This window comes from Lissotriton vulgaris, chromosome 4_1 (assembly GCF_964263255.1).
Source record: "Lissotriton vulgaris chromosome 4_1, aLisVul1.2, whole genome shotgun sequence".
Taxonomy (NCBI): domain Eukaryota; kingdom Metazoa; phylum Chordata; class Amphibia; order Caudata; family Salamandridae; genus Lissotriton; species Lissotriton vulgaris.
In genome coordinates, this window is record NC_141691.1 from 2006075122 (window position 1) to 2006101086 (window position 25965).

Genomic DNA, 25965 nt, shown 5'->3' on the forward strand with positions numbered 1-25965 from the left:
CTGCCTCACACACACTGCGCTGCCTCAACACACTGCGCTGCCTCACACACACTGCACTGCCTCACACACACACTGCGCTGCCACACACACACACACTGCGCTGCCTCACACACACACACACACACATTGCACTTCCTCAAACACACACACGCTGCCTCACACACACACACTGCGCTGCCTCACACACACGCTGCCTCACACACAAACACTGCCTCACACACAAACACTGCCTCACACACAAACACTGCCTCACACACAAACAATGCGCTGCCTCACACACACACACTGCGCTGCCTCACACACAGTCGCGCTGCCTCACAAACACAGTATGGAGTCACACACTGCTGTGTGTCACTCACACTGTCCTATCACACACACTGAGCTGTTACACACACACTGCCCTGTGACACACATACTGCACTGCCTCACACACACACTGCGCTGCATCACGCACACACTGCCCTGCTACACATTGCACTGCCTCACACACACTGCGCTGCCTCACACACACTGCGCTGCCTCACACACTACGCTGCCTCACACACACTGCGCTGCCTCACACACACTGCGCTGTCTCAACACACTGCGCTGCCTCAACACACTGCGCTGCCTCACACACACTGCACTGCCTCACACACACACTGCGCTGCCTCACACACACACACACACACATTGCACTTCCTCAAACACACACACGCTGCCTCACACACACACACTGCGCTGCCTCACACACTGCGCTGCCTCACACACACGCTGCCTCACACACAAACACTGCCTCACACACAAACACTGCCTCACACACAAACACTGCCTCACACACAAACAATGCGCTGCCTCACACACACACACTGCACTGCCTCACACACTGCGCTGCCACATAATTACCCAGCTCTCAATGCAACATATACTCCAAATACCACTCAGTGCCACATAATTATATGCTACATAATTACACTGCTCTCAATGCAACATACACTCCAAATACCACTCAGTGCCACATAATTATATGCTACATAATTACACTGCACTCAATGCAACATACACTCCAAATACCACTCAGTGCCACATAATTACACGCCGCATAATTACACTGCACTCAATGCAACATACACTCCAAACAATATGACTCAGTGCCACAAAATTACATATTACATAATTACACTGCACTCAATACAACACACACTCCAAATACCACTCAGTGCCACATAATTACACGCCGCATAATTACACTGCACTCAATGCAACATACACTCAAAACAATACGACTCAGTGCCACAAAATTACACACAACACAATTACACTCTACTGAATATAACATACACTCCACACAATACCACTCAATGCCACATAATTACATGCTACATAATTACACTGCATTCAATGCAACATACACTCCAAATACCACTCAGTGCCACATAATTATATGCTACATAATTACACTGCACTCAATGCAACATACACTCCAAATACCACTCAGTGCCACATAATTACACGCCGCATAATTACACTGCACTCAATGCAACATACACTCCAAACAATATGACTCAGTGCCACAAAATTACATATTACATAATTACACTGCACTCAATACAACACACACTCCAAATACCACTCAGTGCCACATAATTACACGCCGCATAATTACACTGCACTCAATGCAACATACACTCAAAACAATACGACTCAGTGCCACAAAATTACACACAACACAATTACACTCTACTGAATATAACATACACTCCACACAATACCACTCAATGCCACATAATTACATGCTACATAATTACACTGCATTCAATGCAACATACACTCCAAATACCACTCAGTGCCACATAATTACACACCTCATAGTTACACTGCACTCAATGCAACACACACTCCAAATACCACTTAGTGCCACATAATTACACGCCACATAATTACACTACACTCAATGCAACATACACTCCAAATACCACTCAGTGCCACATAATTACACACCACATATTTACACTGCACTCCATGCAACATACACTCCAAATACTACTGAGTGCCACATAATTACACACCAGATAATTACACTGCACTCAATGCAACATACACTCCAAATACCACTCAGTCCCACATAATTACTCTACTGAATACAACATACACTCCCCATATTACCACTCAGTGCCACGTAATTACACCCCATATAATTACTCTTCTCAATGCAACGTAAATACAGTTCACATAATACCACTCAGTGCCGTATAATTACACACCTCATACTTACACTACTCAATGCAACATAAATACACTCTATCTATCTATCGCACTTACTCTATCTATCGCCATCACTCTATCTATCTATCGCCTTCACTCTATCTATCACTTCGCCACAGCATCACTCAGCACCACCACAGCATCACTCATGGGAAATACAACATCACTAGGCGCTACCACAACATCACTAGGCGCTACCACAGCATCAATGAACGCCACAGCATCACTCGTTGCCACCACAATATCACTCAGCGCCACCACAGCATCAATCTGTGCAACCATTCAATAACTGGTTCAAATATGTTCTCTCAATGTTTCAAGCTTTATTACAAATGTCATTAAAAGATGTTAATATTTCACTTCTGTTCTTGGATTTTCGTCAAAATAAAATACAATTAACATAATCTTCACAATTTTTTTTTTACAAAAGTTTAAGCTATTGCTATTATAAATTACAATAGTTTTTATTTAAGTATTAATTATTAAAAAATGTAAAAGCCATTGTTATTTGAAATATCAATACATCTAAGTCACGTAAATACAACACATATTGCATTACAAATGCTATAGGTGTCACATTTGCAAACGTTACAACTATTGGTATTGTAAATGACAAAGCTATTAAGTTTGCTATTTTCAAAACCAACACATAAATAAAAAATGTGTCATTTACAATACCAATAGCTCAAGCTTTCCTAATGCGAGACCTATTGCATTGCAAATGCTTGTTTACTTTGTGTACATCCATCAAAGTTGGGAGGGGGAGCAAAATGTGGGTCAGAAAGTGTTAATTTGCTAATAACATTGCACTGTGTGATGAATCTGTAAAACATGTGGCAGAAGTTTTGAAGCATTGCCATGGCAGCAAAACGAAATGTGTCCCAATAACATGTTATTGAAACCTACTACACAGATAAAGACGCACTGACACATGTATTACCATAGTAAAGAGATCAAATTTGAGTTTATTACCACAGTACAGCACAAATGATAATGGAAAAACATGTTTTACTGCCTCCTAGTTTGCATGTAACAATTACTTTACAACCGGGAGCAACTCTCCTAGTAGTCTTCTTGAGTGTGATTTTACCATACTGCACAAATGTAACCCCTGCATCCTAGTTTTGATTAAATACCATTTGCTAAAACAAGTGCATATGAAATAACGTCATGGTATAAAGTAAACCATATATGTAGATGCGCGGAGCATTATCTGCTATTTATTACCATTGGTGAGGGAGAGGCATCATGACCCGCTCAGGGCTTCACCCCTCATGATTCATGCTCCTCCCCACACTCAACAGTGATAATAAATAGGATATTATTACACTCTGCGCATCTGCTCGTAAAGGTAAACATTTTGTTAATATTTGCTTACTTTCTAATTATTTGGCTTTCCGTCTGATTCACAAAGGCAACTTACACTTTTGAGTAATTGACACTTTTGAGCACATTTATTACTTTTTGGCGATTCACAAAATCTGAGTGTAAGTTACCCTTTTAGAATAAATTTACTCACTAAGATTTTGTGAATGAATGTATGACGGCATTCCGCATGCGTTTAGTATGCATACCTTCAGAGTGCCATCATTATAGTGAACGCGTCTTTAGCACTCATTCGTTCACCACACAAGTTGTTATACCAACTTGCATTAGGGTGGCGCTGGATTTTGGAATAGTTTCATTTACTATTCCAACTCCAGTCTGCGTAACAGTAGGGAACGTGTTGGACTTTAAATTCATCACCATTCCACCAATGCACCCTCAAAAAAGCAAGTTGTTGTACCGACGTACGTTCTGAATGAGTGCATGCTAAAGGCGTATCCTTTCTATTAGCTGCGCTGTGAGGGCACAGCGGGATTCTGGCTTCGTCCTAAAGGACGTTTTCCTTTGTGAATAGCCAAAAAGTATTAAACTTACTCAAAAGTGTATACTATTCAAAATGTAAGTTACCTTTGTGAATCACGCCCGTAGTTTTTTTTCTTCTACTCGTAAAAGCTCAGTCTGGACTCAGTGTCTTTAATTTCACTTTTAAACACTGAATCAACGTATTTGATGAGCAGGGCGGATTGGAAGCAGGTCCCGTTTTCCTTTCTGTTGTAAAGTACACACCATAACACGTTGTTTGTTCAATCCTGTAGTAGGAAGACGTCTAGTCATTTTTTTTGCGTCCATTGTTTCACAGTTCCTGAGGGTGCGGACAGTTTCAGGACCGACCTACTACTGCCGAACGGGGAAGTCCTTCAAGGGCCAGCTGATGGAGAAGTTCCTGCTGGTGGACTGCAACGTAGTTCTGAGCGGAAGTTACAGGTGAGTGCTCTCAGTGCTCCTCAAATGAAATGCTCATGGCCTGGTTATGAGTTCCTCCTAATTTTACAACCCACACAGAAACTCATCTTTACCCAGGGGTTGCAATTACGAGCGTGAAGGTATTTAACATATCCTAAAATTACCGGATATGTTAAATAACTCAATCTTCGTGAAATTTTGTTAGGTTGCCAAACGTAACCAGGTAAAACATACAGTATTTACTGTGTTCGAGGCATGTGGGCTGCTAAATTCATATCTTAGCATTAGATCGCCGCCTAGTGTTGGGTCCGGATGATCGCACATTGTTGTCCTGGAAGAGTCTTCGAAGTGTCCTGAGATAGGTGGCTCCTCCCCTGGACTACAGTGCGCATGGGCATCGGCTCCATCCCCAGATTGTTTTTTTCCGCCATTGGGTTCGGATGCGGTCTCGACGTCTCTCTGTCGGAACCGAGAAAACATAACTTTATTCGGCCAAAAGGCCTTGTATTTCTTACGTCGGTATTGTTTGCGTGCGGTCTCGAGTTCTTCCGTCTCTCGGAGCCGGAATCAGCGGAGTTTTGCTCTTCGGACTTCGAGGCCTTCTCATCGCGACTCGACAGCAACTTTTCCGGCATGGAGCGGAGTCCTTTTAAACTCTGTCCGCTCTGTGGGGCCAAATACCCACATATAGACGCGCACCCGGTCTGTAACAAATGCCTTTCACCAGACCATAACGAAGGAAACTGCAGAGCCTGTGCGAGTTTCAGGTCCAAGAAGACACTCAAGATTCGGCGCGCGGTGCGCCTGGAGGCCCACCAAACGGCCCCGGAACCGGACGACATCTTCGACGACCAAGAAGAAGAGGACCTGAGCCGTCATCTTCAAATCTCCCCGCCCGAGACGGAGGTCGAGGCGGATCCGGAGGACGACGACGGAGTCGTGGATCAAGGCCTTGAAAACGTCGACGAGGTAGGGGACGTCGAACAAGTTTATGGGGCCGTGGAAGATAGCTCAGGGGATGAGCTATGCCCCAAAGTTTACGGACATATGGAACGGGTCACGGGATCGCCTGTCGGCCTTACCCAAGACCCCGTCGCGCAAGCCACGGCCCCGCCTTTAGGCCCGGCCACGGACTTACTTGCTGCACAGACGGTATCGAAACGGAAACTGAAACATACGGTATCGACTACACCTAAGATGGCCGAACCGAAACCGAAACTGAAACTTAAGGACTCCAGCGTCCCTAAGATGGCGGCCGTACCACCAAAATCAACTAAAAACGCTGCTTCATCGACTCCCTCGACCTCCGGTCCACAGAGATCGAAGAAATCTGTCGATTCCACCGTGTCAAAATCGGTGCCAGAGGAGGGATCCTCTAAAAAGGGCGGAACGCCCAGGTCAACCGCTACGACGCCGGCAAAGCCCGCCAAGGACAGCGGCACGGCTCCGACGCCAACTGGGACGTTGGTCGGACGCGTGATAGAAACGGAGCCGTCAAAATCGCACGGATCGAAAGCTGCCACATCTGCGCATCGATCCAGGGCCTCTGGGGCGGCGGACGCAGCATCATCGTCCAAAAATCAAAAGGGCCAACAGAACGTCGGATCCGAAGGCAAGATCAAGGATTCCTCGTCGGTGCCAAAGGCAACTGCGAATGAAACGTCCCTCGTCGCTGCTTCACTACAGAGAATTAGGGAGAAAGCCGCTGCTTCGTCGGCGCCGACGCCATCGCCACAGAAGGCGATAGACGTCCCGGTCAAATCTGCCAGTAAACTCCTCTACCTTCTGCCGCCAAAAGAGGCGCCGAAGGCCTTCGCAACAAAATCGGCACCGAAGAAGTCGGATTCTTCAACGGCAGGGGCACTTTCGGGTCGAGTAATCGACTCAGAAGAGGATTCGGAGTGTTTTATCGACGCAAATACAGGCAAATTGACCCTTTACAAAAGGAAGATAACTTCGCAGCCGGTGGACTCCTATGTCATCCCCCTGAAGAAGAAAAAGTATCCACAGGACGCCTCAGGCCTCATGGAACCTATCCAGTCCCCTCCAAGAGGGAGCCCAACTCCGTCTCCAGACCCCTCTGAGGGTGAGGGATATGGTGAAGATGACCAATACACTTTCCCAGCTAATGAACCAGATGCACAGCCGGATTCATTTGATGACTTTGGGGACCAAGACACCCATAATGTGGGACAAGACCCACAGCCTTTCAGTACACGTGCATCCCCAACTGAGGATTCTGCAGGTTTCCATGCACTCATTGAAAGGGCAGCTGCTAATCATGATGTGGACATGCATGCTGACCCGGTTGAAGAGGATTTTCTATTTGACACTTTTGCAGTTTCAGAAAGAAATGTAAAGACACTGCCTATGCTCAAGGGGGTCCTCAAGCATGCGGCGGACATCTTTAAAGAACCTACCAGGGCGAGGGTGGTCAATCCACGTATTGAAAAAAAGTACAGACCAGCACCTGCAGACCCTGCATACATTCGGGGACAGTTGCCTCTTGACTCCCTGGTGGTCGCAAATGCCCGAAAGAGGGCCAACTCCCAAACAACGGGTGAAGCTCCTCCCCCGGATAAAGAGTCCAAGGTGCTAGAGGCAGGAGGCAAAAGGGTAGCTGCGCAGGCTGCCAATTTCTGGCGTATTGCAAATACACAGGCACTATTGGCACGTTATGATAGGTCGCATTACGACACCCTAGAGCAAATTGTGCAACACCTGCCTCCACAGTTTCAAGAGGGCACCAAAATGATTATACAGGAGGGACAACTGATCTCCAACGCAGCCATAAAGTGTGCACTGGATGCCGCGGACACAGCCGCTAGGACCATTAACACTAGCGTCATGCTGAGACGACAGGCGTGGCTCCGCATATCGGGGTTTAAACCTGACATTCAGACAACCATACTTAATCAACCAGTCAATCCTGATAGACTGTTTGGTCCAGATGTTGACACCACCCTAGAAAAAATTAAAAAAGACACCGAAACTGCCAAATCTATGGGGGCCCTTCAATCACAACAGTTTCGTGGCAATACTTTTCGTCGCTCAGGTGCACGTGGAGTCACCAGAGGACAAATGGGTCAGCAGTCACAATTCTCTAGAGGTGGAGCACAATCCTCGTACCCCAAACAGAACAAGGGGAGCTACAGAGGAAACAGCACCAGAGGACGCGGCAGAGGGAACAACAACTCACGCGCCTCTACCCCAAGCAAACAGTGACTCTCTGTCACTGCCCCCCGACCACTTAACACCTGTCGGGGGGAGACTACAACAGTTCCTGCCCGTCTGGTTCAACATCACCACAGACAGGTGGGTGCGACAACTTGTTCGGTACGGTTATTGTCTAGAGTTAAAATCCACTCCACCCAACATTCCACCAAGGCAAAGGCCTATGTCCGCAGAGCACTTGCACTTATTGCAGCAGGAAGTGGTGGTGATGCTGCAAAAAGGAGCAATCGAGCTCGTACCAGTGGGGGAGGAAGGCACAGGGGTATATTCCCTGTACTTCCTCATTCCAAAGAAGGACGGTTCTCTCAGACCAATTCTGGATCTCCGTCCCCTCAATCTGTATATACTGTCAGAACATTTCCATATGCTTACACTGCAACAGATTCTTCCCTTGTTAAACCAAGGGGACTTCTTAGCAACCTTAGACCTCAAGGATGCTTATTTCCACATTCCACTTCACCCGTCCCACAGAAAATACCTCAGATTCACAATCCAAGGCAGGCATTATCAGTTCAAGGTCCTACCCTTCGGAGTCACCACGGCCCCAAGGGTGTTTACCAAGTGCCTGGCGACAGTGGCAGCGCACCTCAGGAGGCAGAACATCCATGTCTACCCCTACCTGGACGACTGGCTCGTTCAAGCCAAGTCGGAACAGCAGTGCGCCGCAGACATGTCAACCACCATTCACCTCCTTCACGACTTGGGTTTCTCGTTGAATTACCCAAAGTCGCATCTTCAGCCGGCACATGTCCGGCAGTTTCTAGGTGCGACAATCAATACCCTGACGGCCACAGCTCAACCAAACCAAGTCAGGATAGAGAGCATGCAATCTCTAATCCGAAAGTTCAGACCACAACACTCGCTTCCAGCGAGAGTGTTCATGCAGTTGATAGGCATGATGGCCTCCTGCATCTTCATAGTCCCTCACGCACGGTTGCATATGCGCCCGCTCCAAGAGTGCTTAGCGAATCAGTGGACACAGGCTCAGGGACAATTAACAGACCTAGTGTTGGTTACCAGTCGGGCATACGACTCTCTGCATTGGTGGACTCCACACAACCTTTGCAAGGGCCGACTGTTCCAGGAGCCAGTGCCACAGATTGTCCTAACAACGGACGCATCTCTCCAGGGATGGGGAGCTCATCTGCTCAATTTCACAGTGCAGGGACTATGGACAACGCAGCAACAGAAGATGCACATCAACTATCTAGAACTGATGGCGATCTTCATGGCGCTCAAGTCCTTCATTGTACATCTGTGCAACAAAGTGGTGTTAGTCCGGACGGACAACATGACCGCGATGTACTACATCCAGAAGCAGGGGGGCACCCACTCACCGCAGCTGTCTCATCTGGCTCAGAGCATGTGGAAGTGGGCCATTCAGAGGAACATCTTCCTCATGGCGGAGCACCTCCCAGGGAAGGACAATCAGATGGCGGATCTGCTCAGCAGATACAGCCATCAAATGCACGAGTGGGAGATACATCCATCAGTACTCCAGCCGTACTTCCAAAGGTGGGGTCATCCAGAGATAGACCTGTTCGCCACAAGGGAGAACGCAAAATGCCAAAGCTTCGCCGCCAGGTTCCCACACCCGCAATCGCAGGGCAATGCGATATGGATGAACTGGTCAGGCAAATTTGCGTACGCTTTTCCGCCGACACCTCTGATACCACTGGTGGCGAAAAAACTAAGGCAGCACTCGATGACACTCATCCTAGTTGCTCCAACGTGGGCGCGCCAGGCCTGGTACACCACGTTCCTCGAACTCTCAGTGGTTCCGCATCAAAGACTGCGCCTCACGCCCAGGCTTTTGACGCAGAACCATGGAGAAATTCAGCATCCAGATCCGCAACAGCTCAACCTGGCGATCTGGCTCCTGAAGTCTTAGAGTTTGGGTACCTCAACCTACCTCCTGAATGCATGGACATCATCAAGGAGGCAAGGAAACCAACAACCAGAGCATGCTATGCGGCAAAATGGAAGCGTTTTGTCATTTACTGCACCACCAATAACATCAACCCGCTAGATGCATCTATCCCTAACATCATTTGCTACCTGTTGCATCTTTACAAGTGCCAGCTAGCGTTCACTTCGATTCGGATACATCTATCCGCCATCGCAGCTTACCTTCAAAATAGGCAGCATCTCTCTCTCTTCAGAGTGCCTGCCATTAAAGCTTTCCTTGAAGGTCTGAAACGAGTCATTCCCCCAAGAACACCGCCAGCTCCGGTGTGGAACCTCAATGTGGTCCTCACCAGACTAATGGGACCACCATTTGAGCCACTGCACTCGTGTGAACTACAATTCCTAACGTGGAAAGTAGCTTTCCTGATTGCTATTACGTCACTGAGGCGTGTTAGTGAGCTACAAGCGCTCACAATACAAGAGCCATTCATTCAAATTCATCCAAATAGGGTAGTGCTACGTACTAACCCCAAATTCCTTCCAAAGGTGGTGTCACACTTTCATCTCAACCAAACTATAGACTTGCCGGCATTCTTCCAAAACCCGCAAACGGTAGCGGAAAGAATGCTCCATACGTTAGACGTACGGAGGGCGTTGATGTACTACATAGACAGGACACAACACTTTAGGAAAACAAAACAGCTTTTTGTTGCCTTCTCACCACAACACAAAGGCAACCCGATTTCCAAAGCAGGAATAGCCAGATGGATTGTTAAGTGCATCCAAATTTGTTATCACAAGGCCAAGCGCACTTTAACAATACCCCCAAGGGCGCACTCCACACGCAAATTGGGGGCATCCATGGCTTTCCTAGGGAACATTCCTTTAGAGGACATTTGCAGAGCAGCCACGTGGGTTACACCACATACCTTTACAAAACACTACTGTGTTGACGTGCATTCCAAGCAGCAAGCTGCTGTAGGACAGGCTGTTCTCAAAACACTTTTTCAGGTTTCTGCAGCTGGCACGGGCAACCGCCGCTGATGGAGGGACTGCTATATATTCTATGCTAAGATATGAATTTAGCAGCCCACATGCCTCGAACTGAATATGCTACTTACCAGTATGCATCTGTTCTTGGCATGTAGGGCTGCTAACATTCATATCGCCCACCCTCCTCCCCGGTGCCTGTCGCAGCTGCAGATATACTATTGTATTCATTCATTAGCATGGACATCATTTACACTTTACACTCCATCTTCTGCCACAATGGCGAAAAACAATCTGGGGATGGAGCCGATGCCCATGCGCACTGTAGTCCAGGGGAGGAGCCACCTATCTCAGGACACTTCGAAGACTCTTCCAGGACAACAATGTGCGATCATCCGGACCCAACACTAGGCGGCGATCTAATGCTAAGATATGAATGTTAGCAGCCCTACATGCCAAGAACAGATGCATACTGGTAAGTAGCATATTCAATCATGCGGATTTTGTTGGGTTAAACACCAAAAAGTACATGTTATTCCCCATAAACTCATAATAGGTGCTATTCATCACACCAGATAAATAACGTACCCTGTGGTATCGTTATTTATCAATGGCGATATATAACGCAATAGCACGTAATCAGGGCCTAAGTGATCAACACACAAAACTAAACATTCTGTGATTGGGGCACTGATAACATCCTATATGAAGCAATGAACTTTCCCCACATAACTGACTGAAGGTTCCCTATATGACACGGGTCTGAGGGCTCAGTGGGCGATCTACCTATTGCACGTATGTGTGTTTGACTCACGATCAAAGATCCTTTCGGTCTACTCAGCCTTTCACCCTTTTCAGGGCAATAAATAGAGTACCATTGAGTGTGTCCTCATGCGAAAACAATCATGGAATATTTTCCTGTCACAAATAGGTGACATACCTATGTGAAACCCTTAGTATGCACTGATGGTTATGGTGCACCAGTTGGTACAGAACCTGACCGAGCTTATTTCCCGTCTGTCTGTCTTCTACCACTATTACTTCTAATCTTAGCAGGAAACGCAACAATTTTTGTAAACGCGGATAACTGGTCACTTTTTGATCAAAGCACACTCGAATTTTGGAGTATTAAGGATCTCTCTCTCCTTCTCTCGCTCTCTCTCTCCCTTTCGCACTCCCTCCCATCATGACTTCAGTATTTCTCCAAACGTTTGTCAATAAGACAGCCATCTGCTTTATTTTTCCCTTCGTTTTTCTCTCTCTTTCTCACTGTCTTTCTGTTTCTCTTTTTCTTCTTCTCTCCCTTTCGCTCTCCAGAAAGTTCTCCAGAAGATGAGAAACTGTGCCCCAATGTGGCAGGTACCCTTTTATTCATTTGATCACATTTAAAAAATGTTTATTTAAGTTTAAGAAAAACAAAGATTCACAAGCAAATAATCCAATTGAATTTTGATAGAATACATTACAGGAGTAATATTGTTAGTATCATACAAAACGTAAAAAATTAGGAGATGTAAACATTTTAAATAGATGCAAAACTCATAATAAAATCATTGAGTATTATGTAGGTTTAACACTTAAGGACTTGGAGACAGAAAGACGAAAAAAACACGGAGATGCACCATGAAAATATATATTAGTTACTGGCAAAGTCAGTAGTTCAGTGATTATTGCCAGACTAGGTTCCTTTACCAATAGTTGTTTAAAAAGTATATATATATTATAGTAAATCATTATTGCAAAAAAGAAAGAAAAATGGGACAGCGTGCATGCGTGCACACTGGCAGGCATCTTTGAATGTTTCGGTAGTCAAGCTTCACAGAACCATTAAAAAATGTCCACCGCCTGCATGCTCGCCCTTTCGGCCATCTTTGAGCAGGTTGGAAGCACATTCAAACACAGGCACCTGGATGAGGGGTTACTAATACAAGCAGCTGCATGCAGAGGTGCTAATCCTTGACTGGTATTAAAACCCATTAAATTATTGTATTTTTCTAGCAGTTCACGCTGGGGATGGGGCGGTATGGGGTGTTCTAGTAGTGTCGCAGGATAACATTTTTTTATACAAAATCAACACAGTCCTGGGCACTCAAGAGGACTGTTTTGTGGGCAGAAAAACACTTTGTGCTCAAGCAGAATACTGTCGCTCATAATGAAGGAAGCCAATGGCTCAAGTGAGGTGACCCATAGTCCCAGGTTAGATCCTGTGGTGGATGAAAGCAAAAAATGAATGTTGCAACAAAAACCAAGGAACAAAGAAGGCTGGCTGAAAGCCCCTATCATTAATTATTTTTTACAAATAATTTTAGTAGCATCAAATTGCCTAATAACAAGTAAGCCATTGGCACTACTATATAAATTAGAAAGTGATGGATAGAAATAATCGATATTAAATAGCAATATACTATAGTGACTTAGGCTTCCCTTACCTAGGAAGACTTATGAATGTCATCTCTTAAAAGATTGGTAATGTTTATGATTTGTTGATTGGAGTGATAGTGTATATTTAATTTTAGCATTAACGTGACAGTCTTCCCTATGATTTGAACAATCATGGCTTCACTACACAGTTTCTTCTTTGTCTAACCTGTTGTGTTCTCCAGACCCGGACAGTATAAGTTCTTTCTCCAATCCGCTGTCTTCGCTGGACCTGGACAGTGTCTGTTCTTTCTCTGAAACACTGTGTTCTCCAGTCCCGGACAGTATCTGTTCTTTATCTAACCCGCTGTGGTCTCCAGACCCGGACAGTATCTGTTCTTTCTCTAACCTGCTATTTTCTCCAGTCCCGGACAGTATCTGTTCTTTCTTTAACCCGCTGTGTTCTCCAGTCCCGGACACCTTCCTGCACAAAAACAATCATTGATGGTGTTTTTTCCTTCTGTGTGTGCGCTGCAGTATACAGAACCCATAGAAAGTGCAAAAAAGAGGAGAAATAAAAGTATTTCTCCTCATTGCGCCTCCCTTGGGGGAGCATTAGAATCTGACACATTCCTATGGATATAAAACCTTGTAAATCTGGGAATGTGTCAGAATTCCTGGATGTTGCGCGGGAACACCCACAGCAACACCCATGGAACGCCCCTTTGACGCAGAGTACCTTGTGAAAGGGGCCCATATTTACAAGGCCTTGAAAAGCCACGCAAGGTGGATTTGCGTGGCCTTGTAAATATGGCTCAGCATTGAGCACCACAGGAGCTTCAAAAAAAGTGATGCTCTAGTGGCGCAGGGGCCTTGTAAATATGCCCCTATATCTTTCTACCCAGGAGTGAATGAAACCCAACTCTGGGGATTGATGAGAGGTCAGAGAGAGGTGACAGAGTCCACCCACTAATGACTGAAGCTGGAGCAGCTATGGAATACTATGAGGCTATCACCATACAGCAGCAGACACCCAGTCCTTAGAGACACGGCAGGGCTGGAAGAACCACTAAGCAAAATCGGCACTTGCTTAGGGCATCAAGGGATGGGGGGCACCACAGACATTTTTAACGCCTTAACCGCAGCAGTTTTTCCGCCGTGGTGCGGGCGTTCTATTGAGTGGGCGGGGCTACGTCGGCCATTGGCCGACGGCAGCACCCGCGAGGTTGTGCTCCCGTCGTCCAACGGCCGACGGGAGCACGAACGGGTTTATTGCCATATTTACCATGGACCACTTGGTGCGAAACTGCAAGTGAACCAATAAGTAAAGTGGAAGTATCTGAAAATAAACATTATTTACCATCTTATTCTAAGTTATGTTTAATTTCGAAAAATACACAAAAACAACAGGAGAGCTAGGGTGGCTTGGTCACTCCTCTACCCCTCAAAGATACTATATAACAACAACATAGAAGTGACTAATTGTGCAAACAAATGAAAAAACTCCAAAATTTGCAACTATATATACACAATAACTAAAGAAAGATGTGGAAAGGTGAAAACAAGGGGAAGAAAAAAACATTTTTTCTTTAGAAGAACCCTCACTCACCACTAGTTGGTGACATGCTTCATCATTGGGTTTCCACTGGGGAGGCCGAATGTCCCCCCAGTGTTCTGCAACGCCTGATTTACAGCAGAACTGTTTTTTTGTGTGTGTTATAGTGTAGTGAAGTAGTGCTCAAAGTGCAATGTCAGTGAATTAAAGATTGGTAGTTGAAAGATGACCAACTGTGCCCTGTACTGACTTTAATAAAGGGCTAGCCGGCATCAATAAAATGTAGTGTGACGGACACTCATAGGTTTGTATATTTGAAACCTTGTGCCCTAAAAAATGAAGGTCGACATGTTTCAGCTATTAAATGCTAATTCAGCTCAGCATTCTTCAGGACCTAAAACTATCCTCCGGCGGTGTACGTACGCTAAGGCGCACCCAATCCGTGGGGATATATGTGTGTTAAAATTAAAAACTCACGGTTTCACCCATGCAGGCTCAACCACACATCATCAGGGCCCGTAATTAACAAAAGTAGAAAAGTTTGCTACATGGGCTCCCACGGCAGGGGTAATCTTTACGCCCTGCTCATTTTCTAAGACGACGACTCCCCACAGGCTACCTAGTTCGTAGCACATCCGCGGCCCGGAAAGTATTCCTTAACCGCAGTGGTTTTTCGGCTGCGGTGTTGGCGTTCTATTGAGTGGGTGGGGCTCCGTCGGCCGTTAGCACATCCGCGGCCCAGATGAGCTACGGATATGGCTAGGCAGTTCGGGCTGGACTGTTCCCATGAGGGACAGGGTCAAGGCTGATTTGCATATACCCATGTTTGAACTGGGGTGGCTTTGTGAGCAAAATAACGATGGATTAAACCCAGATCTGTGACTGGGGGTGAATGTTTTGACATTGTGCAACATTCCGTCCATCATCGTGTGTGTTTTGCTGTTCACCCTATGTGGGAAGGGTACGCTCAGACGTGGGTCCCGTGCTCACTACGCCACTGGAGTCAAGCTATCCTGGCTGAAGATGGCTGATAGCCAGAAACCGGTCCTAGGATGCTTGATTCCGGACAGGGAAGACATGGCTAGGCAGTTCGGGCTGGACTGTTCCCATGAGGCACAGGGTCAAGGCTGATTTGCATATGGCCATATCTGAACTGGGGTGGCTTGGTGAGCAAAATAATGATGGATTAAACCCAGATCTGTGACTGGGGGTGAATGTTTTGCCATTGTGCAACATTCCGTCCATCATCTTGTGTGTTTTGCTGTTCACCCTATGTGGGAAGGGTATGCCCAGACGTGAGTCCCGTGCTCACTACACCACTGTAGTTAAGCTATCCTGGCTGAAGATGGCTGATAGCCACAAAGCGGTCCTAGGATGCTTGATTCGAGTCCAGGGAAAACACGGGTAGGCAGTTCGGGTTGGACTGTTCCCATGAGTCACAGGGTCAAGTCTGATTTGCATATGGCCATGTCTGAACTGGGGTGGCTTGGTGAGCAAAATAACGATGGATTAAACCCAGATCTGTGACTGGAGGTGAATGTTTTGCCATTGTGCAACATTCCATCATCTTGTGTGTTTAGATATGGGGGCACCAAAATCTTTTAAGTGCTTAGGGCCTCTAAACATCTTAATTTGGCCTGAGACACGGTTAAACAAATAGACTATATGGAGTCCACCAATGAGTGACAGAAGTCCTACCACTTGAGGTCCGAGGGTGTAAACAGAAAATAGTTTATGAAGTCCACCCATGAGCGGCTGATGCCGGGCCCTGGAGGCCTGGTTAAGCACCACAAGAATGCTACTCTGAGCCCTCCCATGGCTAAAGAACCCCAACCCTGGAGGTGCAGTTAAGCAACCAGAGAATACTATATGGAGCGAACCCATGAATACCAGAAGCCCAACACTCGGAGGTCCTGGTTAAGCAACGATTAATACAATATGGAGCCTACCAGTGCTTAATTTGAACTGGTGGGAGGCAGTGGGGGCCACCGGAACTTAAGAGAAAAACACACAAAACGGAACAACGGATGAAGAGAAAGACAGACAAAAAGCTTTACCGAGGGAGAAATCTGCAGCCAGCAAGAATGAGATAAACAGGCAAGGAGTATCTGGAATTGGATTAAAGAAGCAGGAGAAGGATTTAGGAATACAGCTTGGTGTTCAGTGGACCGACATTTAAAAGCACCAGCCGGGGATGGTGGGCAGAGCCCTAGGCACCAGAACTCATTCTTTTACAAGGTAAGCACTGGAGCCTGCCCAAGAGTAACAGAAACCCAGCGCTTGTAGGTCCGGTTAAGCCACTGGAGAATACATGGAGGAGTTCACCCATGAGTAACAAACCCAACCCTTGACGGTCCGGGTAAGCAATCAGAAAATACAATATACAGCTCGCCCATGAGTAATAGAAACCCAACCCTTACAGGTCTGATTAGGCCATTAGAAAATACAGCGAGGATTTCACCCATGAGTAACAGGAACCCATCTCTGGGAAGTCCGGTTAAGCAACCAGAGAATTCTGTCAGGAACCCACCCACAAGCGACAGAAGCCTGACCCCAGAGGCACAGATACGCATGCAGTACGTACCACATAGAGTTAACCCAGAGAGGGGAGCAGCCATTAGACAGCCAGCTACAGTAGGTTCAGTGTAGTCCTTCTGGTGCAGTAGGCAGCAACTTGTAGGAATTTGCACCATACACCCTGAGGTGTTGGGAGGGCTGTGAGGTTCACCCTGGAAAGGTACTAGAATAATGCAAAGGTGTGGACGCTGAGGGGCCTGAGGAGAGAGAGTGTAAACAGTGATTCTGTGGAAGTAGTACACTTAAGTTCTTGAACAGGTGTGAGGGAGGCAGGTGTGTCTGTCAGGTAAGGTTGGAAAGTGGTGTAACAGTAAGAGGGAAAATGCAATAGCAAGATGTGTCATCTGGGCTGGACGGCCTGGGGTGAGGTTAAATAAGCTGTGTGAGCACATGACCCAATCATGCAGCAGCAGAGGCCTTGCAGCCAAGGGGGAGCACCCCTTCTCAAGGGGGAGGGATTCACCACACACAAACACAATGACAAAAGCATCCAATAGAACAGCGTCAGCCACAACAGACATTAAAGAAAGACTATGCAGGTAACCAGCACATTTCACATCACTTAAGTTAAAATACTCCTAATACCCAACTTAAGAAGACATTTCCAGTATTGCAAACATTTGTTTTGGTTTAAGGGCAATAATTACATTTTTTTTTTTAAATAATGAAAAAACCAAAAAGAATACGCTAACATTATTATATGGTTGTACAAAAATAATTATTTGTTTAATCTCCATGCCCTAAAGTTGGTACGTTGTGCGCTACAAACTGTTGCCCAACGCTCCATGCTAGTAGTAAAGAAAATGACATGGGGTTTTCTATTAGGGGTGTCCTAGTGCTCGTGTTTTTGGTGTCAGGTTGGGAATATTTAATTTCTTAAGTAGGTAGCGATCTTAATGAGGTAAGCATTTTAAGGGAACCTGGGAGTATAAAGAATCCAGGTTATAACGTATGTTGGTCCTATGATTAGGGGTCTCATGTATTTATGGCCTAAACAGGTTTACCTGGATTTTGTCTATGGATCTTGGTAGTTACAATTCAAAATGTTTCAATTTTCTCAGAAAAAGGTGTGTACGTCAAGATATAGTACAGTCCTGTCGATAAAAGAGAGGACATGTAGTTTAGGCTATCACTTTAGTATTTAACCCGTTCAGCGCGGCGCGAATTTTCGCGCTGTGCTGAAGGTCTAAAAAACTTGCGTGGCCATGACGGAATGGTTCCGTCATAAGCACAGCCCAACCGGCGCTCATGACTGAACCGCTCCGTCATGAGCACCGAAGAGGTTAAAAAGAGAAACCAATAATGGCGCAACATGCCTACCGTGGCGGTCCTAGCACAAAGTAATAATAATCTGTAAAATCTCAGCGTGCCGATAAGCTAAGTACTGGGCCTCCATATTGAAATCGCTGTTCTTGTAACTAGAAGGTACATGGAAGAAATAAAGTACCGTATTGGAAAGGGTTGAAACTAAACTTGCTGAAAGAGGGTCGCGAGATAGGCGTACCTCCAATCTGGGATTTGTAAAAGGTCCCTGCAGTCAAAAAGTTGTCTTATGCCATGGTGTATGGTAGATCAGAGTCGGGAAGTAAGGAGAAATATTTAAAAGGAAGTGAATTCAAGTTCATGGGTCAGAAGGCTGGCCTATGCTCTCTGGCGGCCATATTGGAGTGGTCTTGACAAAAGATGGAAGTGTGAGTGATATGCGTGCGAGAGCTGATTTAGTAAATGATTTGACAGTCACAATGTGTTATGTTCATGAATTCACACGAGATGATCGGTACAAGAGTATAGTATTTATTATTAGTACCGTAAGGAGCAGACAGGCGAACGTCCTACAAACGTCTCTTCAAGTAAACCGTCCACCCCACCCTCACGTGTTCCTCACTTACGCACCTCCATTCTACCCGCAACCACACATTCTTTAATGACTCTAAACAACATTAAGGACCATGACACATCCCACTGAATGACATAGCATGTAAATGTATTGTTTTTTACACATGTAAACGTCATTAATAAGTATGCAACATTTCTATTGACCATATAATTACTAGACCCCATCTCCATATTCCCCCAAAAAGAAAATAAATAAAATGCCAAAAAAAAAGGAAACAATTACAAAGGAAAGTTTTCAGAGATGTAATCCTTTTACCACACAGGAGGTTTTCTCTGTCGCTTACAGTCCATCAGTGCATCAACGTTGCTGTTATCACTAGTATTCTCATGTGCCTTCGACGTGACAACTGAATGATGTTCTTGAGTCCTCTATTGAAACACTCCACAATAACATTACTGTTCTGGTTATATAAGGGTGTCGTCTGTATTTAATTCTTAGTCTGTCAAAATATTCCTTTGCCCTTTTTGACATAGATTGTATACTATTCTCACTTGATAAGTTCGTAAAAATTCCCTCCATTGAGAAAGTTTTGTCCAAGAAACAGAAACAGCATCAGCATCCACTCTTTGCACCACCCTAACAACTGGCCACCTAGAGAACATATCCATCAATACAATAATGAATTTCTGTGTTTCCCCATTTGCACCCATTACATCAATTGCAACTGAATCCCAAGGTGGCTTTGGTATGGGAAATGTGCTCATATGAGGTTTCAATGTTAGAGGATTTGTTTGCACATTTAGGGCATTCTCGAACATAGCTCTCAATTTCAATGTCTATTCCTGGCCACCAGAATGACATTTTTACCATTTGTTTAGTTCATATTATCCTGAAATGGCCTTCATGGCAGAGCTCAATGATCAAACTACACAGTCTTTTTGGAGGTTCAACTCTCTCGTCCCTCCGAGTATACTCAACTTGGACACACAATTCTTTTTGCACTTCACAAAAAGGCTTTACACCTACATCCAAAGTTGGTTTGGGTGGCCATTCATTCTGAAGATAGATTATAGCCTTAGTTAACTCTTTATCCTCCTTGTATGCAAGGTCCCACACTTCTCTCTTTATGCAGACATTACACGAATCATGTACATAAGCAATTTGGAAATCATTTCGGGCCTCATCCTCACATTCAACCAACCGCTTTGGCATACGGGAAAGATAATCAGCAATTATGTTGACTTTATCTGGTACAAATTCCACTTTGTAGTTGTAGTCTTGTAATTTTACTGACAACCGTGTCAACCTCGCAGAAGTATTAACAGTTCCTTCTGTGGTCAATATCTTTACCATAGGTTTGTGATCAGATCTCAGTGTAAAACGCCTTCCCCACTCAAAGGCTCTTAAGTGATCTACCGCCAATGCATATGCAAGCTTCTCCTTCTCGATCACCAAAACCCTTTCTTCTGTAGGAGATAATGATCTCGAGGCATAAGCAATCACATTCTCCTAGCCATCCAGCTCAACATGGGTAAGAAGCGCTCCCAATCCTTTACCTCTAGCATCAGTGGTGATTACATAAGCAATATTTGGATCAAAACCTTTAAGCGATGCCCCATTGGCAAAGAATTGGTAAAGAATTGGCAATACACTTCTTTGCCATTTGAAAATCTATTTCACACTCAGCAGTCCATTCAAACTTTCACCAGCTTTTGATTAATTGTCTGACATAATCCATTCTTTAATTATTTTCTCTGAAAAAGCGTATAGTGTGTTACACCTATGCATACTTTGGGAGCAAAGTGCATATCTAGATTTTCAATGGCTATGTTGAAAACCCTCACATCACCACTGCCCACCACAGTTTTATGCATTTGATTAAAAGTTATCCACCCCTTTGGGCCTAAAGAATGTAATAAAATGAGTTTCTTGTGTTCTGGTTTCATTTTTCCACCTGCATCAACAGTTTAAATCTAATTCAAGAAATAATCCTTCCATTCACACCATCTTAATGCAGGTTTCGAGCCAGATGACCAAATGCTTGTGGCGGACACAATGAGAAAGTCTGTTGACTCATCGTAAAAGTAATGTGGAATTGTTCAGTATTATTACTTTCACTGTGTAATCCACAAAACAAGTAGAGACTTCTTCACTAATAATGGAATAAAAATTCCTGATTCAAAAATATTTTGGTGTGCAGTATCTCTGATTCACCACTTTCGTCGTTATTTTTACTTGTACCTTCTTTATTTTTATTTAGGAGATTTCCTCAAACTGTCATTCACTTATTTGCCCTATAACAATGGCTATTGTGTTCATTCTTGATTTAACATGGCTGCCGTGTACCGTAGAAGCATATAGAATGTCTATCAAATGACATCAGACGCTTATCAAAACTAATGCGCCTTCCAGATGATTGATTCCGTGTGCGTGCGCTGTTGCGTGATGTCGCACGAACCCAAGTAAGTAATTCTTTATTGTTTGATTAATTAAAATCTTACAATACTTCCATTACAAAAACATTTTCAATTTATACAATACAATACAATACTAAAAAAGAAGGCATTTCTTTTATCCTTAAAATTGAGATGATTGAACTTAAATAAAAATATAGTAAAATTTTTAAAAATTATCTATTTATTTGTTTATGATGTCATAAAAGATTTTTTCCTCATCTACTTTTCTAATTCGGTAGTTATAATTTTTAAAAATTTTACAAAGGCAACGTTCATAACTATATCATTTGGATCAAGACAAATTTTCAATGCCTGCCTGCATGTTCTTGTGGCCCGAAGATTAAAATGAGGTTTAAGTAATGCACATCTTTCTCTGCTAAGGCCAGGACAGATACATAGGAGATGGACAATATTTTCTTCTCCACCTTTGCAAAGTCTACACAATAAACTGGAGTTAGTTTTTTTCCATGGCAGAGCGTGACTAAGGCCTGGCAGAATTCCAAATCTTGCATTCATGAAACATTGTTTACTTTTTTCAGACCACAGTATCTCCAAGTATTCTTGCACTTTCTTTTTTTCATATCCATTTATTACCGTCCATGCGTGCTTTCTTTTTGCCAGCACGATGTCGCACGAACCCCACACAAGAACTTGTGACCTCCTACAGCATCCTCGCTGTTTCTTAAGTCCTTGCGGCTTTCAACGCTCGCAGCCTGACAAAATAACGGTAGCACGAACCTTACAGTAGCAAAAAGGGAGCCAGGTGATTCGGATCACAGAATATTCGGTCACCCACTTACTGTTCGCAGCGGCTGGGGATAGCGATTTCTTCTTCGCCCGGTTACAGGTGTCTGCTCTCTCACCTCAAAATTGTTCCCCTAACCCATTGCCAACTTTGTTATATTCATGGATCCACATGAGATGATCGGTTCAAGAGTATAAGTATTTATTCTTAGCATGTAAAGGAGCAGACAGGCGAACGTCCTACTTACTTCTCCTCAAGTCAACTGTCCCCACCACCCTCACGCGCTCCCCACCTATGCATCTACATTCTACCCTAGACAACACGTTCTATAATGACGCTATACATTAAGGACACTGCTGCTCTGCGCCTTGGGAACTTTGTATAATGCTATTGACCAGAACAATATGTAGCTAGTTAAAACCAAAATTCTACATACTATGACGTGATAGAACTGAGTATCGGAAGAAAATTCCCACCGGCCTTTACATATGAATTAGCCCAAGGGGTTGGGATGCCCGGGCTCAAAAAAGGCTCAGGGAGGGGGGTGACACACCCCCTCACTTTTACATATGAATAGGCCCTGGGGTAGAAGGTCCCCGGGACATTTAAAAGGTATGTCCCTCTCCCCATGAAAATGATGCTGTCCCACACGTCCTGGCCCACCTGCATATAAAATATATATAATAAAACCTAATTGGACGAGGAAGCTTTTTCTACCATCACCCACCTTGGATCCAAGGATCAAACGTGGTTCACATTCCCGAAGGCTCTGATTGGCCGGCTAAAAATGTTCTTTCATGATCAACATTGCAGGACACGATGCATGCTCTCTTAATCCTGAAAAATAAATCTAAAAGCAAACTAAAGTGAACAAGGTTGGCACACCTTGAACTCCAGACCTAGGTGGGGGGTACACTCAAACCCCCCACTCCCAACGTTTAAAATGGAGAAAAAATGTTTGATGCATGGGGTTTGCGAACTCATCCCAGAGTTCCCAAACCCTGACAGGTTTACGCTCCCCCCCTACACACACACACACAAGTCAATGTTCCAACGTTGTAAATCTAGCACTGCGTGTTGAGTCACACACACACAGGTAGCGCTTCTTTCAACACTACGGACAATGAGGTTCCTGTATCATCCGAAGCGCTGGAAGAGAAAATCCTCTGCACTGGCGAGACAACCAATGTATGGAAATCCTCAAAGCACTCCATTGTGTAGGAGTTTGGTTAACACACCCACCTGGAGAGTAATAGTGCCAGGTGAGGTCACATGCAAAGTATGTGGTGAAAAACTGAGCAGGTGGCATAGAGGTGGCTAATCATTTAGGACTTCAATGTTTATGCAACATCTGCAGTCATCACATGAAAAACAGTTCCTAGAAGAACCAAGAAAAAAACAATTACCAGCTTCCCAGGAATAAACCACAAAATGTTCCTTACAAGTTTCTTCAGGAAATTGGAGGGAACAATGCCCATATGAGCAACTTTGCACCTCACTACATGGCATGGAAAACAAAAATCTGAAGAATTCCGAGATTGGCAACGAAGGTGGAAGACCATTCGAAGAAATTCCATCAATGAGAATAAAAATTGTTACATTTGTAAGTGGTCATGTGTTGCCACATTTGTAAGAAAACACAGTGTAGGAAAGTAGGAACTGCTTTCATGGTTACCCCCGCTTTTTGCCTGGTGTGATGCTGTTTCTGACTTGTCTGACTGGGATCCTGCTAATCAGGACCCCAGTCACTGTGCTTTTTCCCCTAAATTGGACTAAGGTACCCAGGGCATAGGTACACCAGGGGTTCCCCATGGGCTGCAGCATGTATTATGCCACCCATGGGGCACCACTCAAATTGCGACTACAGGCCTGCCATTGCAGCCTGTGTAAGCTGGTGTTAGCACCACTTACAACAGATATAGGTTTCCCTATTTCTGAGGTCACTACTCTTAAAACCTATAAGTCACCCCATCGGCAGGACTTTCAATCCTGAAGACAGGGTGCTTGGTTCTAAGTGTAAGGGTGCACAGGCACCCTTACAACCTTCGGAGTCCATTTTCCCGGGTTGTAATTGCATCAGCCAAATAACATATAGAGGGGCCATGCGTCCCCTCTATAGTGGCTGTAACGAACCCTGTCATGTTCGGTATCAAACATGTTGGAATCCTACCCCTACACCATAAACAGTGTGGGAGGTACAAAGGTATGATTCCATGCACTATAAACCGCTTCCGGTACCAGTCATCCAGAACCGGACAGCAAGCTAGGGATGCTACCGACCAGAGACCTGTTTCTGCCCTCCTGCTGCTGAGCCCAGCACGAGCAGGGCAAGGCAGGACAATAGATATCTTGTCACAGGGAGGTGTGACCACCTCCCAGACAGTGTTTACTGTATTGGGGCAGAGTGGGAGCTCTTGCCAGCGCCACTGAGACTGCTTGAAGGACACATTTGGTGGCCTCCTTGCATACTCCCGTTCAAACCAGTTCAGGGAGCTGTTGGCTCCCACTCTGGCACGAAACTGGACAAAGGACATGAGAGTATCCTCCTCACTGTCCAGCTCCTCCTCTGGGAGGGCCCCTGAATCGGCCCAACCCTTCCCTCAGGGTACTTAAGGGCTTACTTGTAGGTTGGGTACCTAGATTCATCGTGGGCCAAGATTCAGATCAAGACACCACTTCATCTTCAACTGTCTTGGCACTCTGGACTTCGCTTGTGGCACTGAGACTGCAACAGGGAAGCCTCCTGCTGCTCCTGGTCTCGTCATCCTGCTCATCCGCTGCAAAGTCTGTGCCTGTGCTCCATACAGAATCCTTCCAAGGCCTGTAGGCATCCAAGACACCTGAAGGAATCTCCCTTGAAGTGAAGGAGTGACTTCCCTGCATCTGCAGACACCGCAACCAAGCTGACTGGTCTGCTGATCTAGGGCTCTCACAGACTCCGAAAGGTTCTGCAACACAGGTGGTGGTTCTACAACTCCCACGAGGCCTGAACTGTCTTCTCACTGAGTTTGAGTCCAGTATCAGTTGGTGGAACCGCAGGATCCAAACCCCTGGGCACTTTGTCTACTTGTCGCTGCCAGGGCTTGTTGGCTCTCATCCTCAGAACTCTTCGGGCTCCAAGAAGCTCCAGCCTCAAGCATATCCTCTGACCAAGATCTTCATCCTCACTGCATCCTTTGCACCGTGGGCTTGCATCTTTGTTGAGCTGCACGAGGTCCCCTTACGACTTCTGTGCCTCTGGCCTGTGGGTCCTCTCGAGGGTCTTCTTCGATTCCAGTGGGCTCCCCTGATTGCTCTGGGCCTACTCTGACTCCCCTGCTTGTGGTGAGTCCCTTGGACCTTGCTGGTCCAGACACTGCACCTTTTTTGCTTGCCACGTTGGTTACAGTTGCCAAGGCTTGTTGGTGCTCCCGACGGACACCACACAGCTCTTGACATCTGATGTAGGACAGCTCCTGAACGGCTCCTCATCTTCCACTGCGTTGCTTGGCCTACATAGCTGCAGATTCAAGTCACATCAACTCTCCTGTAACACCCGATATCTGTGGCATTCGTCTTCCGTGCCTCCTGGTCACTCCTGAGGGGCATAGACTCTGCCCCCTGTGCTTGCAGGTACTTCTCATCTTGAATTCACCTTTGAGTTCCACCGGACACTTTAACCTTCTTCTCCAGCAGCATCTTCCTGAAGTCCTCTCTTGAGTTTTATTGAGGTTTCTGACGCCACTTCACACGTATGCACCGGCTTCCCTGTTGTAGGTATCTTGGTTCCTAG

General features: G+C 45.4%; 1 protein-coding gene across 3 annotated transcripts in view; it reads left to right on the forward strand.

Moving 5' to 3' along the window:
- The window catches only part of LOC147724853 (protein FAM83H-like), a 241160-nt gene that overhangs the window by 186535 nt on the left and 28660 nt on the right, over positions 1-25965 (forward strand). For 2 of the 3 annotated variants that reach the window (XM_086966347.1, XM_086966346.1), the window contains exon 4: positions 4430-4554. In XM_086966347.1, the coding sequence (XP_086822473.1) occupies positions 4430-4554 (125 nt within the window). Of the gene's footprint in view, positions 1-4429; positions 4555-11979; positions 12025-25965 lie in introns of those variants that run through there. The other variant, XM_086966348.1, reaches the window with a different exon arrangement.